General features: G+C 34.6%; 3 protein-coding genes across 3 annotated transcripts; 1 reads left to right on the top strand and 2 right to left on the bottom strand.

Moving 5' to 3' along the window:
• Positions 1 to 1,757: 1,757 nt before the first annotated feature.
• LOC106390016 (cysteine--tRNA ligase 2, cytoplasmic) lies at positions 1,758 to 3,364 on the top strand. Its single transcript, XM_013830386.3, has 5 exons — positions 1,758 to 1,988; positions 2,129 to 2,183; positions 2,516 to 2,633; positions 2,808 to 2,905; positions 2,975 to 3,364. Exons 1-5 carry the CDS (start codon positions 1,966 to 1,968, stop codon positions 3,140 to 3,142), a joined length of 462 nt encoding a protein of 153 aa, XP_013685840.2. The 5' UTR covers positions 1,758 to 1,965; the 3' UTR covers positions 3,143 to 3,364.
• Positions 3,365 to 3,511: 147 nt separating this feature from the next.
• Positions 3,512 to 5,605, bottom strand: LOC106362608 (protein trichome birefringence-like 4). The gene is given in 6 exon segments (XM_013802481.3): positions 3,512 to 3,934; positions 4,126 to 4,284; positions 4,356 to 4,552; positions 4,620 to 4,815; positions 4,961 to 5,296; positions 5,298 to 5,605. Coding segments are annotated over 6 exon segments (1,344 nt in total). The 5' UTR covers positions 5,393 to 5,605; the 3' UTR covers positions 3,512 to 3,573.
• Positions 5,606 to 5,800: 195 nt separating this feature from the next.
• LOC106365857 (beta-D-xylosidase 1) lies at positions 5,801 to 10,590 on the bottom strand. Its single transcript, XM_013805364.3, has 7 exons — positions 9,970 to 10,590; positions 9,094 to 9,372; positions 8,072 to 8,241; positions 7,889 to 7,986; positions 7,314 to 7,658; positions 6,815 to 7,228; positions 5,801 to 6,706 (listed from the first exon to the last, which is right to left on the bottom strand). Exons 1-7 carry the CDS (start codon positions 10,435 to 10,437, stop codon positions 6,117 to 6,119), a joined length of 2,364 nt encoding a protein of 787 aa, XP_013660818.3. The 5' UTR covers positions 10,438 to 10,590; the 3' UTR covers positions 5,801 to 6,116.
• Between the last annotated feature and the right edge of the window lie 5,926 nt (positions 10,591 to 16,516).

The raw sequence follows: 16,516 nt of genomic DNA on the forward strand, positions 1-16,516 counted from the left end.
AAAAAGAATATAAACAGTCTAACCTTTTTTTGAATAAATCGATGAACAATCTGATGATTATGGATTAGGATTCCTCCGATTTTGTATTTGATCAGTTTTTTGAGTCATAATCGAGACGGAGATCAGATCAAAGAGAGAGGCAACATCAGTTTGCATGTGTCAAAGAGAGAGACAGTGAAGGGGCGACGGAGAAGTTTAGGAGAAAGCAAAAAAGTAGTTGAGCTTTTAGCATATACGTTTTTTTCCCGGAGTAATTAGTTGGATTAGTTGGACCAGCCCAATTCTTTAAATAATTGATAGACTAATTTTTTATATACTCTAGCCCAATTTTATGACCCAATTCACTTTATTATTTAGTTTAAGCCATTATTTAAAAATAATTGACATATTAATTATTGAAATAAAATAAAGTAGATTTATGGTTGTTGTTTCTTTGTGGTGAAAATAAAAACAGAAACTATAATATATAATAGATAATATAGATTCTAATCTGCTACAATACAATTTTCAAGAAAATAAAATATCATAAAACTAATAATAATTCATGATCAACTACAACAAAAAAAAATTAAACATTTTTTAAATAAATAAACAAAAAAAACCCAGTAAGTTAATATATGAATCTTACACTTATATCAAACTGCATCAAGTTATAGAATTATAGATATAATATTATGTAGAGATTGAAAAAGCTCTTAATATAACATTTTTACATTATAAATCATATATATTACTCTAAATGGAATTTACAAAACATAAAAATATAAATGGACATTTTATAAAATAAATGGTTTATAAATTATATTGAACAAAATTTAAATCCAGCACCCGCGCGGAGGCGCGGGTCAAAATCTAGTGATTCTTAAAATGAGAACACAGGCTAAAAGCGGCTATGAGAACAGACTGACTATGGCCGTAGGGAAATTACACGTCAGGAATAAATACCCTCGAAGATCAACCATGAACAAAAGTTTTGCGGGATATACAAGTTGATGAGATCAGAATTCTAAGCCATTTTTACACATAATAATCAACTTGACCTTCTGATTTCATTAATTGTATATCCTTCAAAACTAACATTTATGCGGATTTGTTTAAACTGATGAGAACATTCGAATTCACAAAGTATGGATTCCTTTGGTTTGCATTTTTATAGAGAAATACAAATTAGTAATAATGTAATGTAAATATGTACACAAACAATTGCAAAAAAAACAATAAGTTTTGATAAATCCTCCAAAAACAAATCACAAATGCGAAAGTCCAAAGGATATGAAATCAAGAAATTTGTTTTGTATCGTGGACCGTTGTCACAACGTACTTAAAACATCGTAGTTTGATATGAATTAATACGATTATAGGAATATAAGTTAAGAAGAGAGTGATAAAACAAGCTAGGATATTTACTCACAAAAATATTTACACGATTAGCTTTGAAAAAATACTGGTCACGCGATTTACCAGTGAAAACGAGAGAAAATGTTGGTATAATCGGAATGGGTGCGAACCCCCATCAAGATCATGTGTATCTACAGGTGCACATGGCACAAGCTGGAACTTTAACTCATTGCCAATCAAGTGTACGTTAACTTTTTTACCAAAAAAAAAAGTGTACGTTAACTTAATACAAACGAATATGCGTCCGAAAGAAATAAGCTTTTATAAGAACATCATTATCCAAGGCTCTTAACAGAGTCTCTTAATTTAATTAGGAATAAAAAAAAAGAAAAATAGCAATTATCATAAGAAACATCTCTTAATCAGGATACACAAGAGACGGCTCTTCTTCTCCTTCTGCTGTAGCTTCTTCTCCTTCTGCTGTAGCTTCTTCTCCTCTCGTGATTCCGTGATTCCTCCAAAATGGAGTCACTTCTCCACACGTTTTCGTCTCAATTATCTCTCAGGCTCAGAATAGACTGATGAACAGCTTCTCCGCGAGACCTGACGAAGCCACCGACCTGTTTCATGAATCCATTCTTCTCAAAGAGGTTTAGCTTTCTCTCTCTCAGTTAGCTCATGAGAATGAAGAAGATAGCAATTGGTTACTCTGTTATCCTCTGTTTCTGGTCCAATCATTTGATGCTGAAAGTTTTGTGCTTTTTTTGTTTATATGAATTGGGTTTTGCAGAAGAAGATCGATGAGGAAGGTGATCTTCTTCCTGAGTTCGTTGATGATGAAGAAAGTAAGTACCTTTCCTTGTTTTTAAAACTATCTGCCTCTTAGACTCTGTTACCTACATGATTGGATTGTGATCGTTTCTCTATTGTCTACTCTCGATGATTACTATCTAAACAAGATGCTACTTAGGCTGCGTTTAGTGGGCTAACTGGTTCTCATTATCATTTCAAAGTTTAGCTTTTTGTATGAGTTGGCTACACTTGGCAGATTCTTGTGCTCTGGTTGATTAGATAGCTTAGGAAGCCATGAGAAATAACTTTAGAATGTATCTACTTCACTGTTATGATTAGAGACTCTTCCTTAATAAACTTGTTGAAAAATGTCTTCTTTTGGCAGGGATGGTTTGATCTAGCTAGTGCTCGACATTCTATGGGAACTTTACGTATCAACAGCACTCTCTTAGACCTCAAGGATCATTCTGCGGCTTCAACATTGCAAGTGACTGACCAAGAGGGTAAAGTTTGGCTTTTCGGATAAAATTCACAAAAGTATTCTCTGATAGTTCATTGTTTCACATTTATATGTTATAAGTTTTATGTAGTCTTATCATTTTTTTTGTGTGGGGGAAGACATATACTTATATGTCTATTGCCAACCCGCTAGAGTTGAGTAAACGCTTCTGTGGCAGAGTATTTGGTTGATATGGGTGCTCTCAACTGCCTCCTTCCCACCGACCAGCCTCGACTCAGCGAACATATGGATGACATCATTAAGATGATTGAAAAGGTATGTTTCGTTTGATACAACATGGAGTTGGAATCAGCAATTATGTATATGATTTCTTTCCTGTTACAGATTATTGAGAATGATTGTGGGTATGTTATGGAAGGAGGCGATGTGTTCTTCTCTGTCGACAAATCACTAGACTATGGTAAGTTGTCAGGTCAGCGGATGGAACATACACGGGCTAGTGAGCGAGAATCACTAGACTATGGCCTTGGGATGAAGAATTTTCTTTGGTGAATTGCAGAACTTTTAAGTTACGTGATATGTATAGCCTTTGTATGTTGAGTTTGAGACATCAGCCTTTGTAGCAGGGTTTGAGTATTGATCATAGTCTGAGAGCAAGAGATACCATCAATTATGCATTAATCATGTTTTTCATTTCCTTGTTTTTAATGAAAGTGTATTCACAAGATCAAATGTTACTTCTCAAGTTGTTTCAATTTTTTTTAAGAACTTTTATTTAAGAAACTTGCAATGGAGGACAAAAATTTATATGTCTCTTGACTAAAGTTCTTAACACAAATTTATTACTAAAAAAATGATTAAGAGACTCTAATGGGTTCTATGGATAAAGATGCTCTTACACACAAAACAAACAAAAACCTAGCTAGAACTATTTAATTCCGTCGCTATTTTTGTTAGTGGAGTTAAACTATATTCATACCATCTCACAAGAGAGTCCCAAGCGACTTGTAAGGCAAGGAACCACGTGAAACTAGCAGAGTAGCATAAAGAAGCTGGTTCCATGAGTCTGGAACTCCGGGTAGACACCAGTGGCTACAATCTTGGAACATTCCAGTTGCTGGAGAACTTCCTCGTACCTCCACAGGCTGTCTGTAAACCGAAGGGTGACCATCGGTTCGGTACCAAGTCATCTTCGTGATGTTCATGTAAAACACAGGCGTTTTCATGTCCGAGATCACTGATTCCACCACTTTCATCATCCATGGATACCCTCCTGTATACGTCTTGTTTTGTATCGGTCTTGTTTCTCCATCGCATTGCCCTCCTGCGTTCCACGTCCCTTTTCTACAGTTTAAAAGCAAGATTGCTTGAGCTAAAATAAAAAAACTCTTCCACACACTAAACAAAGATTGTTTAAATTAAAACTCTTACACATACGAAACCCTAAACCGAGTTTGCTTGCGCTAAAATAAAACTATTCCACACACTAAAACCTTAAAACGATATTTGCTTGTGGTCCAAGAAACTAAACTTACCTAAAATGTGAAGAGGAGTAACCAACGAAGAAGACTCTAGTTTTTGTCATGTTGATATTGGAATCAACCCAATTAGCCCACGTATGAAGAGCTTTCGTGTAAGCTTCTTTCACTCCTAACTTCTCGTAAACTCGATTCCCCTCCTGGTAATAATCTTTCCTGAAGATTAAAAACTCGTTTCAGAGATATGACTAAAATAGAAAGAAAGTTAACCTTTATGTTGTTCATACCCTTCATATGTTTTTTGGTGAGTCCACCAGTGACCAGTGTTGAACACAATAATATCTGCGTCTTTGTATATCTTCTTGATCGATCCTTGGATCACGTCAAGCCTCAACGTCTCTTTCCTCTTCCCGTAACCATCTAAAACCTCTGATTCTTGAACGAGGAACGGTGACTTGATGAAGTCTACAGAGCATCCAAAGTCCTTCACCAAAAAAACATAAACTCTATCAACTAATCCAAAACCATAACAGAGAGTTGACATTACTTACTTTGAATCTAAAACCGTAAAACCCTTCGTTCTGAAGATTACTTCTTCTCCAAGAAACCTTTGAAACTCTGTTCTTGTCCTCCAACGCTGACCTAAGTGAACAAACCAGAGACTCCCACATGTTTCTATTCAACGAATCTCCAACGAAAACAAGCCTCTTCCCTCTCAGAATCTTCAGCATCTTCTTCCCATCGAATCTACACACACACTCAATAACAAAACATGAGTCACAAGGGAGTGGCAGAATCGTAATTAAACTTTGAAATCAAGAAACCTATTAGACTATTAACCGGTTTATCTATTTAGTTAACCGGTTTATCTATTTAGTCTAATAAAACCGACCTTGGAATCGAGCATCCGTCAGGCTGCCAACGATAACGGAGAAAGCCCGAGTCGGGTCTACCGTTCTTGAAGCAGTTGAACTTATCTTCAACGAAAGGGCAGTAACCGGGAGAGTAAACCGGTTTAGTATCGTCAAAGACCCAGCTTCCGTCGAATATGTCGCAAGAAGTTAGTTCTATCTTCTTGAACTCGTTCTTGACTCGGATTCTTCTTGGAGAGACGGTGTATAGAGTGGCTGTGTCTGAAGAAGCTGAAGTGGAAGAAGGTGAGGAGAAGAAGTTAGCGGCCGTGAGAAGACGAGAGGTGAAGCTGGAGACGATCAGCGAAGGAGAGAGAACTGGGAGAAGGGAGGAGGAAGAGGGAGAGAAAGAAGAGTGAAGTTAGAAAAATCTGGTGCTTCGTGATGAGGAAGAGGTTCTTTAGATCCGCCATTGAAACGTCTCCTCTGTTTTTTTTTTCTCTTTTTCCTCTGTTTCCGAGGAAAAGGCAATATGATCTGATCTTTTTGGAGGGAAAAGGAAGATCCCAACGGTTGGAAATTAAACAGCTTTTCACTCATAATCATATTCCTTTAAATTTTTACGTCTGTACTAAATATACTGTCCACTAAAATTATAGTTCTGAAATACAATTCTGTACATATTAAATTTTGTTATTTATCTTCATTTTCTGTATATATTAAATTTATCTTTTTTTTTTCTTTACTTTCAACATTTTACAAATAATATCACTCTATCCAAACTTATTATCAATACATGTTATATAATACAAAGATTCCATAACTCCATGCATAAAACAAACCAAAAAAAAGATTGAGAGAAATATAAATAGGGTATGTATCAAATTTGTCATTCATTTCATTTTTCTTTAGTTTTGAACTTCTTACAAGGGCTCCTTTTATATATTGGGAGCCACACGTCCCACAAGTTACAATATCTTTGGCAATTGACACGAAAATAAAATTCAAGAAAAACGCAAATTCAAGAAGCGACCTTTGGTGCTTCTATACAGATTGAAACTTCTCTGTAGTAATTAAGCAATCTATAATATAAATAAGGGGGAGACACTCACTTTCACCCAAAAAACAAAAGAGAGAGAGAGAGACACTTTGTTAAGAGGTTCTCCTTATTTGTTGCTTTCTTTTTATATGTCTCCGTCAAAGTTGTGGTTTGACCAAAATAGTATGTTTAAGGTCTCCAATGTGTAACTTATGTTCACCCATTGGGATTCTCCTCTTACCATACTCATCCACTACACCAAGATGCTTGCAAGCATCAACATCGACTTGAACAGTCCGTTTTGCACCTGCCGTGACATGAACTTTCTCAAACGCTATCAATTGTTTGTTCACACCCAGTCCTTTTATCCCGTTTCTCGGAGCCTCGGCAAAGACGAACACCGTGTGTGTTCCGTCGAATTCACCTGTGTTTGATACTTCAACATGGATAGGCATTTTTGGAAACGTTTCGCAGTTGGCATGAGACACTTTGATGGAGTTAGATGAGGAGTTGAAAATGGCAGAGTTGAGTTTGTAAGGTGAAACTGATAATTGGGCTAGTGGGTTTTGGGCTAAACTGTGAGTGAAGGTAGTGTAACTTAAACCGAAACCAAATGGAAATACCACTGGACCTTTATAGAATCTGTAGGTCCTTCCTGGGTAATCTCCAGATGCTCTCATGGCCATTAACGTCATTGGAACTTTTACCACGTAGTCTTGTGGATACCATGTCATTGGTAGTTTTCCTCCTATCATAAGATACACAAAATATTCAGTATATCAATTATGATTTCAATATTGATTCTAAATGATACTAAGCAAAACCCAAGAAATATGTAACTAGATCAAGAATGTACCAGGGCTAACAGCACCAAATATTATATCAGCAATGGCAGCTCCACCGGCTTGACCCGGATACCCGGCCCAAATAATGGCAGCGACACGTGGATTGTTCTTAGCCAATGATACATCGATGGGTCCACCACTCAAAAGGACTAGAATGACTGGACCTTTAGAAGCTTGAGCCACACGGGTCACAAGGTCTTGTTGGTAACCCGGTAAGAGCAGCCCGGTTCGATCTCTTGTCTCTGCCTCTATGGACTGGTCCAATCCCATTACAAGAACCGTTGCGTCTGCTTCACGTGCCGCCATCTCCGCTGCACCAAACCCTTGGTTTCCTGCACAAGCCACGCCAGAACAACCAGCTTGGTGAAGTGTCCTCGCGTATTTTGAGATTCCTTGTAATGGTGTCGTATAAGCGCAAGCTTTCCCTTACAAAACAAAAATTGTAATAAAACAATGTTAGTATTATGTAACTGATAATAATATTGCTTTAAAATGAATTATCTTAACAACCTGCATAGTTTCCGATCATGGTCTCAGTGACATCAGAGTTAGGTCCAATCACGGCAACGGTACGGTGGCGCGTAGGAGAGAGTGGAAGAGAACGGCCATCATTTTTGAGAAGAACAATTCCTTGATGAGCCGCTTCAAGGGCTAAATGTTGATGGATTGGAGTACAAACATCTCTAGGCCCAAGATTAGCGTAAGGGCCAAGATTACCATCAAACATACCAAGCCTCATCTGGACCGTTATAGTATTGGTAAGTGCTAAATTAATGTCGTTCTCTGTCAACAATCCTTTTTTCACAGCTCCTTCAGTGAAGATTGCCAAAAACGGCCCACAATCCAAATCCAGACCTACAAATGATATGATGTTTCTTTATCAAAATGATCAACAATCATTGTGCACATAACCGGTTCTAGACACATAAACATTGGTCTTGAACCCCCAAATTTGTTTAATTTAATATATATATGAATATAGACTCCTAAATTGTTATAAGAATATTATGAAAACTTCTACTAAATTATTTATGGCCCCAAGAGGTCACTGAATTCTAACATCAACGGTGGAAAAAATAACTTACCAGCTTTGATTGAGGCAGCAGCGGCTTCTTCCGGAGTTGCCGTGTAGTGTTGCTGATTGAAGAAAACATCGACGGAGTCACAATCTGATACAATGTACCTGCATGCAGTGATATTAAGCTGATGTGTGAGAAGTTATCAAATGAATATGAATCATTGACTATGATAACTATTGATCATCTTACCCGTTGAGTTGCCACTGACCACGAATAGTGTTCTTTAAGAGATTTTCATCAGCACAAGTTGGCTTTCCATTGACTTGATTGTACGAACACATAACACTCGCGACATTTCCGTCGTAAACACAAGCTCTGAATGGTACATTGTATGTGTCTTCTAAATCTTGTTGGGTGACCTATATCCATCATAAACTTATTAAATAAACATAAACATATTATATACCTCAAGTTATACACATCATTCATATGAGTTTTCTTTTAGATTATATTATGTTTTGAGTTTATTAGCTAAAGAAACGAATCTTTTATTTTGGTATGATATAATTTAAAGTATATATTAATTTGAAGAACAAGATAAAAGACAAGTAGGTTTGTCCTAGGTCCACATGACCAATGAGGATAAGATTCTCAACTACTGTAACATAAGACTACGCATATGCCACATCGGTCAAAGTCACGCTGCCTATTGGCTTATTAGCTGGTATATAATATTAGGCAAGTGTTTTGTTTGTGTCAATCGTTAGTCGTTAGTTATTTATAGTTCCGTAGATATGATCTATATTCGGAACTGAACGAATCTGAACATGAAACGAGATAAAAGACGATAAGCCTTGCAAGAAAACGAATCGAGTCGCATCTTATAACGTGGAGCTATAAATAACATAAAATAGAAAATAGCTTGCGAATTTGAGGAAATATATAAACTTATATGTTTCAGCAGAAAATACAATTTATTTTCATCTTTTCTATTTTTTCTAAACAGAAACACTATTAACTTAAAACCAATAAGATGCAAGAAAAACAGAGACTCACGGTACTCTTTTATATCCAGACAATTATAAGCCTTATAATGTCTAAATACTAATTTTAAGAAGTTTGGCTTTCTTTGACCAACAAAGAAGCAAAATTAAGCACTTCTTTCTAAATTCTCATCAATTACAAAATTGAAAATTAAACATTAAGTCAAAACTTCAAAACGCACATGAATATTGTTAGATATAAATATATACAAATGTCTTTAAGGTTACCTTTGCGTTGAAATGGAAACGGTCGACGCCATTCCAGTTATCAAGATCATAAGCAGTGTAATGCTTGCAACATGCAGCGACTTTGAGGCGGTTGGGGCCGTTTCCCTGAAGTCCCCGGACGTAGCTGGCGGCGTATTTTCCGACGACAACAGGATCTTCTCCTGGAGTTTCCTGGCCACGGCCCCACCGTGGGTCCCTCAGTATATTCACATTTGGGCTCCAATACGTCAAACCGGCAACGCCTCCGTTGTACATAGCTCTTGCCTCATCGGACACCACCTTTTATTTATTTTAAACCATGACAATTCGTTGTTCAAAAAAAAAAACCATGACAATTCTAATTAGTATATTTCTTCATACACCTTTGTTTTTGTTGAAAAGAAATATATATTCTCCAGTCCGTATATAGAATATATTTTTTATTCACTGGTGTGGTTATAGCTAACTTGCCCATAATCGTATTACTTACTAAATATTGCAGACAGTGTAACATATATATTACGTATTATCCATGGCGTATAATCTATGAAACCTGTAAGGAACATAATCATATCTATCCATTTTTCTAGCGTACAATACATGTCTGACTTATATTCATGTCGTAGTCTGATAAAAAATCATCTGAATTATAAATTTCATGGAAATAAATAAAATACACGAATATAGAGCATCCCGCTAATCATACTCTAGTGTACTGCCAGCTACGATGGCGATGTCAATGTCGTTTTTTTTGTGAAAAAGTGTCAATGTCGTTTTCGTTTTTTCGCGTAAAGAACTCACAAAATTTATAATTCTCATTTTTCTAAAATGTATATTCTATAATTTACATAATATAAAAAATTAATAATTTAAATAATATTCCTAGTTTATTCTCACCCGTCCTATCTCTTCCCATAGAGACTGGTTGAAGGAAGATGCGGTGGTGATGACCTGAGGAAAGCTGGTGGCACCGGGAAACGCACCACCGAACTTAGCTCCGGGACCAACGTCAGAAACGCCGTGGAGAGCCTCGGACCACCACTCATAGCCTCCAATACCGAGGCGTGGCACAGCGGCGGCATTGTTGACGAGGAGGCGGATCTTCTCCTGCAAGGTGAGCCGTCCGATCAAGTCTTGAACCCTCACGCGGACCGGTATATTGACCTGACAGAACCGGAGTGTCCGGGTTAACTCATTTGCCGAGTCGCATGCAAACAGTGGCCGAAGTGATTCTGATGAGTGAACCAAACATAAGAGAAATACAAATGTAACTACGACTTTGTTGCCGATTAATAATTCTCTGTTATTACAAGACATCTTATATATTTGTGTTTTGTGTATGCGTGTGTTGATTATATGTAACATATGTGATGTTTGTTATTATAGTTTTCGTGGGAAAGAAAGCGAATGGGGTATTTATAGATAAGTCTTTTTTAAGTTAAGTCTTCTTAGCCAAATTGATTACAAAGGATAAGAGACTCTTGCTGTGAACAAAGAATTAGATAAAGATACAAAAAATCAAGTTGAACAGGTTACGGAAAAGAGATGAGTTTTTTTTTTGGGGGGGGGAGGTAAAAAATGATTAAAAATATTTAATAGGTTGTTTTCCTCTTTTTTCTAAAACGTGAGTTTCTTTTTCCTTTCTAAACAGTCCACTAAAAAATACTAATGATGGTAGAATTATAACTTCAGTTTCATCGTAACTTGGAGAAATCAGATATCACATCCACTACATACATATCTTAAAGGTAATAATTTATAAAGGACTTTGGTAGTCCAAAGAAACTAGGATGTAGATTTAAGACCATGATTATCGGGTGAAATTCAAAATAGGTTTCTAATTTTTTTTTTCTGTCTTATCTGATTTATAAAAAAAAAAAAACCCGGAACTAATCGCGCACTGCCACGTGTCGTAGGGCCCGCAAAACAGTACAAGGATCACTCAAACATCAATCCTTAACTGACGCTTTTAGTTACCGATTTTTATGTTTTTGTGGTTTCCCCCATAAGAAACTGTTAAAAACCCCCGATGCACATGTCCTAAGAGCACCCGCAATGGTGTTACCCAAAGAGGAGTCCTTAGAAAACGTGTATTTTGATTTTTTAAGTATTATTTTTTTTTCAGATAAAAAAAAAATATATCAACCAATCGCGGATCGCCAAATGTAAATCTTTAGTTTTTGGTAAGATCCACTGATTATTTAATTATTTTTTACCTAAAAACTTCCAAGAACTCCCATTGCGGATGCTCTAAGTACGGCTCACCAAATTCGGTCCTAACATATCTCTAGATTAATAAAAGTTGCAACACGGTAGATCCGTAGAAAAGCCACCGTTACACCACTATCACCTTGTGTTTAGTCACTTAAAATGTTCAAAAAATCAACAAATCTATAAATAAAAACAAGAGACGAAAATAAGAAGAAAAAAACTCTTTCACGGTGCCGGCAATAACTAAACACAAAACGAAAAAAAAAAATCTTCGTTATTTGCTCTATTCATAGTCAAATGAAATTTTATGAGGATTTTAATTAGGTAGAATTAGAAATAAAAAGAAAACATATTTTTTTGGTAACATCTAATAATATATTTGCTGCACAGGCATGGGAACAAAAGCAACGCGAACAAGTTCATAGTCAGAAAAGATGAAGAAATAAATAAACAGAACGAAGAATATCATAACATTATAACATTATATGTATACAACCTTATACATATATGCATGAAAAATGAAACGTAAGACCTTATAAAGCTGAGAGACAAAGAGAGAAGGTTATCACGGGTGTCGACTCTCGACTCTCCACCTAATTATTTATAGTCATTCAACGTCCAGTCATGTTACCCACACTTCTCTTTCCGGATGGTTATTGATTATTGAACATTTTTATACATACGTCAATAATTAAACAGTGACCCATGAACTTAAACTACGTTTGTTTTTGTTTCTTGGATTATTTTACATAGTCGTGGTCCAATACAACCAGCTAGGTACTGCTGTTGTGATGAACGTAATATAGCAACCTATTATTTGTGAATACATGATATACAATTTTTAATTAAGAAGATAGGAACAATTTATTTTTATATATAGTATAGGGTATATAATCTGATAAGTAAATGGAGACAAATAGTATTGTACTTCTCCTTTTTTATAGATTCCACTCCTCATATGTGTGTATCATATTTTTGCTTCTGAACTATTTTACCTCCAGAATATTAGTTTACCTAATTAAGACAAAACAACATATCACACACACGGTTGGTAAGGTTGAATCAAACAAAGCCAAAACGAAAAAAACTAGGGGGAGGAAACAATTATAATTATTTTATTTTACAAAAAAATATAATTATGTTTTAGTAAAAACTTCATAAAATAAATAATGAAAATAGGAATCTGAAATGGGATTGGTCGAATGATTAAACAAGTGGTCTGAGCAACCAAAAAAGTTTGCAGACACGTGATGGCCAACGAAAAAAAATACTCTCGTGAGTCTTCATTATTTCACTTTGGTTACTTCTTTTCTTCCAGATGTAGCAGTTAATATTTTTGTCTATATGTACAAATCAGCAATTTGTTATTTTTTACAGATATATATTTTTAACTATTTTTGAAAAATAAAAATGCACTAACATTATTCCAGTATGACTCTCCACACCGTATACTAATTATTATACTAACATTTTGGACTGTAAACCCCAATGAAATATAGTTGAACTACGTATTATAAGTCGTTCAACTTCGTATATTCTTCTGTTTTTTGAAAAGTATTTAAGTTTCTAGTTAACAAAATTCATTTAACGTAATGGTAGATAATAAATAAAAATCCATAAAATATATATGCAAACCAAGTAATTATCTAAAGATATCTAAAGACTAAAGGGAATGCGCTGGTGATTTAGCAATTGATACGTGCAAATAAGAAAAAAAAATCACTGTAATTTTTTTTTAAAAAAATCAGTATTCGAAAAAGTGGGTTAGACAGTTGTCATATTGAACATCAATACACCATCATCTTAAATGGGTTTAGACATCGATCATAAAAACCGACGATCAGCATCATTTAAATTTTCATTTAATGTTTGGTTTGTCTAATATTACTATTAGTTCTTGTGTTTACATAAAATTAAACTTACAAGCTTTAATTTCACAGTTACATGGTTATTAAAGTTATTATATGTTGTTTGATACGCAAATTGAATTGTTTAATGATATGGAAAATTAATTACAGTCTAAGATGATTGAAGTTTGGGTATAACGCATACGCATTGATTATTTTACATGGAAGTCTCGTGTAAGTATATATGTCTTCTTTATCATAAAATCTATTATAAGTATTAAACATATTTTCAGTTTATACGAACTCGTAAAAAGTAGTAAGGTAAAATTTTGGATAGACAGATCTAAGACGTATAAGAACTTTGGAACAAGATACTTTCTGGTATTCTATCTAAAGTTGGCTTGTAATAATTCTTTGCACAAAACAAATCAGTTCGATCCTGTGAACATTGAACAGCATGCAGTTTAAGTAAACGTACATTTGAACCAATAAAATAACACTAGGGTTCTAAATAAGTATTTAATTGTTTTTCTAGCAAATGATATATGAGCGTACGTACATTTAAAAACTAACGAAAAATATAGTTCTTTTAAAATTAATAGTGGAAGTTCTGAGTTTTAGTATCACAATCTTTCTCAGATCTGGAATCACAAAGGATCCAGCCTTCTTGGCTTCTTACACTAACACTAGACGTCCAACATCTTGGTAGCAATATGGTTCAAATATATATTTATATAACTGTTATATTTATTTTTTTTGTTCAAATATAACTGTTATATATAAGTTGGCTATTGGGTGTTGTTAAATGTTTTTGGAGAGTTTATATATATGATTCGATGTGTCTATTTCCGTTAACTTCGTTTTCTGTAATTGATCTTTTGGGGGTCAAATTGATTAAGAAATTTTTTGCCATGCATGTCAGCACCCACAATCCACGTCAGTTCGTGTTAATCTACCAAATAGATCATTTTCTTTCAGAAAATAGTACTGTCGATGTATTCGTATCTATTTCATCTGGTGAGACAAATGCTTAGTTTTTTTTGCTACATATACAGCAGGGCCGGTTCAATGGTGTCATGAGTTATAGAGTAAAAAAAAAAAAATTTAATTTCCAAACTATTATTTTTATTTAAAAAACCAGATAGTTATATGTTTTTAAAAAAATAAATCTATGGAAATAAAAAAATACTTTCATATAAAAAAATTATGGACCCTTTTTTTATTTTTAATATAAGAATACATATATTTTTTTAAAAAATCGGGCTCTTATCTATTAAGAAATAGGAGGACAACGGATTGGGTCCGGGACGGTCGCACCGCTGCCCCCTGTCTAAGCAGGCCCTGTACGTATATAAATATCATTTCAAAAAAACGAACAAAAGGTTTTACAAAGAGTTTGTGACAATTTGCAAAACCTAAACAATTAGTTCTACTCCACGGCAAAAAAAAAAGTAAAAAAAAACATGGAAACAAACGACAATTGGTAACACTTTGAACAAATGATTCGTTTATATTTTGAATATGTTAGACTGACTACAATTTTATAACAATAAAAAGCTTTGGAAAATTAAGCGAACAAGTCAAAAAATACTTTGAATCTATCTGACCAACCAATAAATCTATGGTTGCACATAGAATCATAAAATATGCTTGAGCATATAATTTTTCTCAAGATTCGATTATTGAATCTGAATTCGTATCATAGAGTGATGCATATTGCAAGATATGCAACCCGAAATGTAGAGAAAAAAAATTATGCAACGAGCGATATAGATGTGGCGGATATACAACTCATCTTTATCAATAAACAAAACAATCGCATTAATGATGAATGAGTAATATCTCTAGACATACATATACAAGTTAAACGAATTTTTTTTTACCCACAAAAAAAAAGAGTTGAAAGAAATTTATACTAAGATATATATCACTAAATAACGGAGAAAGGAAAAGCTATAGTTTAAGGATAAAAAGGTTTGTGGTTTGCTTGGAGGCATCGCCAACTAACAATATCTGTCTCAATGTATCCTTATTCATATACTCGTATATGCATATATTTTTTTGAATGAATTTTAAATTTATTCAAAAGAAAATGAATGAATGCATACATTTTTAGGTATGTACTAATATTAGTTATTATATACAATTAATGTGTTGATTAGCTTGCCAACGTAGGTGATTTTGATGCAAGAATGCGTCTTATGTTTCCAACCTTCCAATTATATTAGACAGCTATGTCTAACTAGCAACTACACATTCCCCTTTTATCAAAAAAAAAAAAATTACACATTCCCTTTTTCCGGATTGTCTTTCACTCTACTCTATCCGCACAACTCATCTCAACTAATCATATTCTGTATATATGTATAAATTTTTAGAATTTTCTAATAAGAACTTGTAGAAAAATTGAACTATCAAGATCATAGGATGAGTTATATTTTTATATAAAGACTACCGATCAGTGTGGACTTTGATCTCTAGAAGGCAGTATCTTTTCCCACTTTAATTTCGATATTAGTAGGCTATAAATTATAATTTAATACATATTTTAGAAGAAAAAGTTTGGAAGACAATGACGAGGCCACGGCTGGGCCCGAGAGCCTACTGTGATAACAAGTCTAGAGTGCCGACAAAAAGTCTAGAATATGAAAACAAATTTAGAAAAAGGTAAGAATGACATCACATGTAAATTATTTACAAAATGAAAATTAGTTTCTAAGCTTGCTTCCTCATTAAATAGAATCGGCTGTTGATGACATTACTGGGCTTTTAGGAACCGGCCTCCATCAAAAGCCCATACTATCCCATCAATTGTAGAAGGCACATTGTTTAATGGGTATAGGGAGCCTTCTTCATCTGAGGATTCTGATGGACAGAGGCAGTAGAAAGAACAGCAAGAGGCACAACAACAATAAACATCGTTGAAATGGTTTTAGTAAACTCACACTGTTTCTTTTTTTCTTTATCTCAGCCATTGTTGGCTTTGTGTTGTAACACAATGATGAATTTGAGAATCTCCTTTAGTGTTCAGAGCTCAATAGCTCTTGGAGAAGGTTGTAAAACCCACAAGAAAATTCCAAAAGTATCCACTTTTACAAGTCTATCAATCATGTTAAGTCCAGAGATAGACAAACTTTAAGTAAAGTCAGAGGCTTGTTTTGCAAATATCCATACATGATGCATGTTTTATCTTTACATATGGAGTTCGACTACTAAAGACTCTAAGCTCTCTTTACTCCAGTCTCCTTCCCCAAAGACATATATATATGGAACTCGGCTGCTTCACAATGTGTTCATCTTGTTGAGTTCTATATCTCTGAATAATTTATGTGGTTCAATACACGACAAACCTTATACTGTACTTAAGGTGTTCCATCTAAATGTCT

Source organism: Brassica napus, chromosome C9 (assembly GCF_020379485.1).
Source record: "Brassica napus cultivar Da-Ae chromosome C9, Da-Ae, whole genome shotgun sequence".
Taxonomy (NCBI): Eukaryota; Viridiplantae; Streptophyta; class Magnoliopsida; order Brassicales; family Brassicaceae; genus Brassica; species Brassica napus.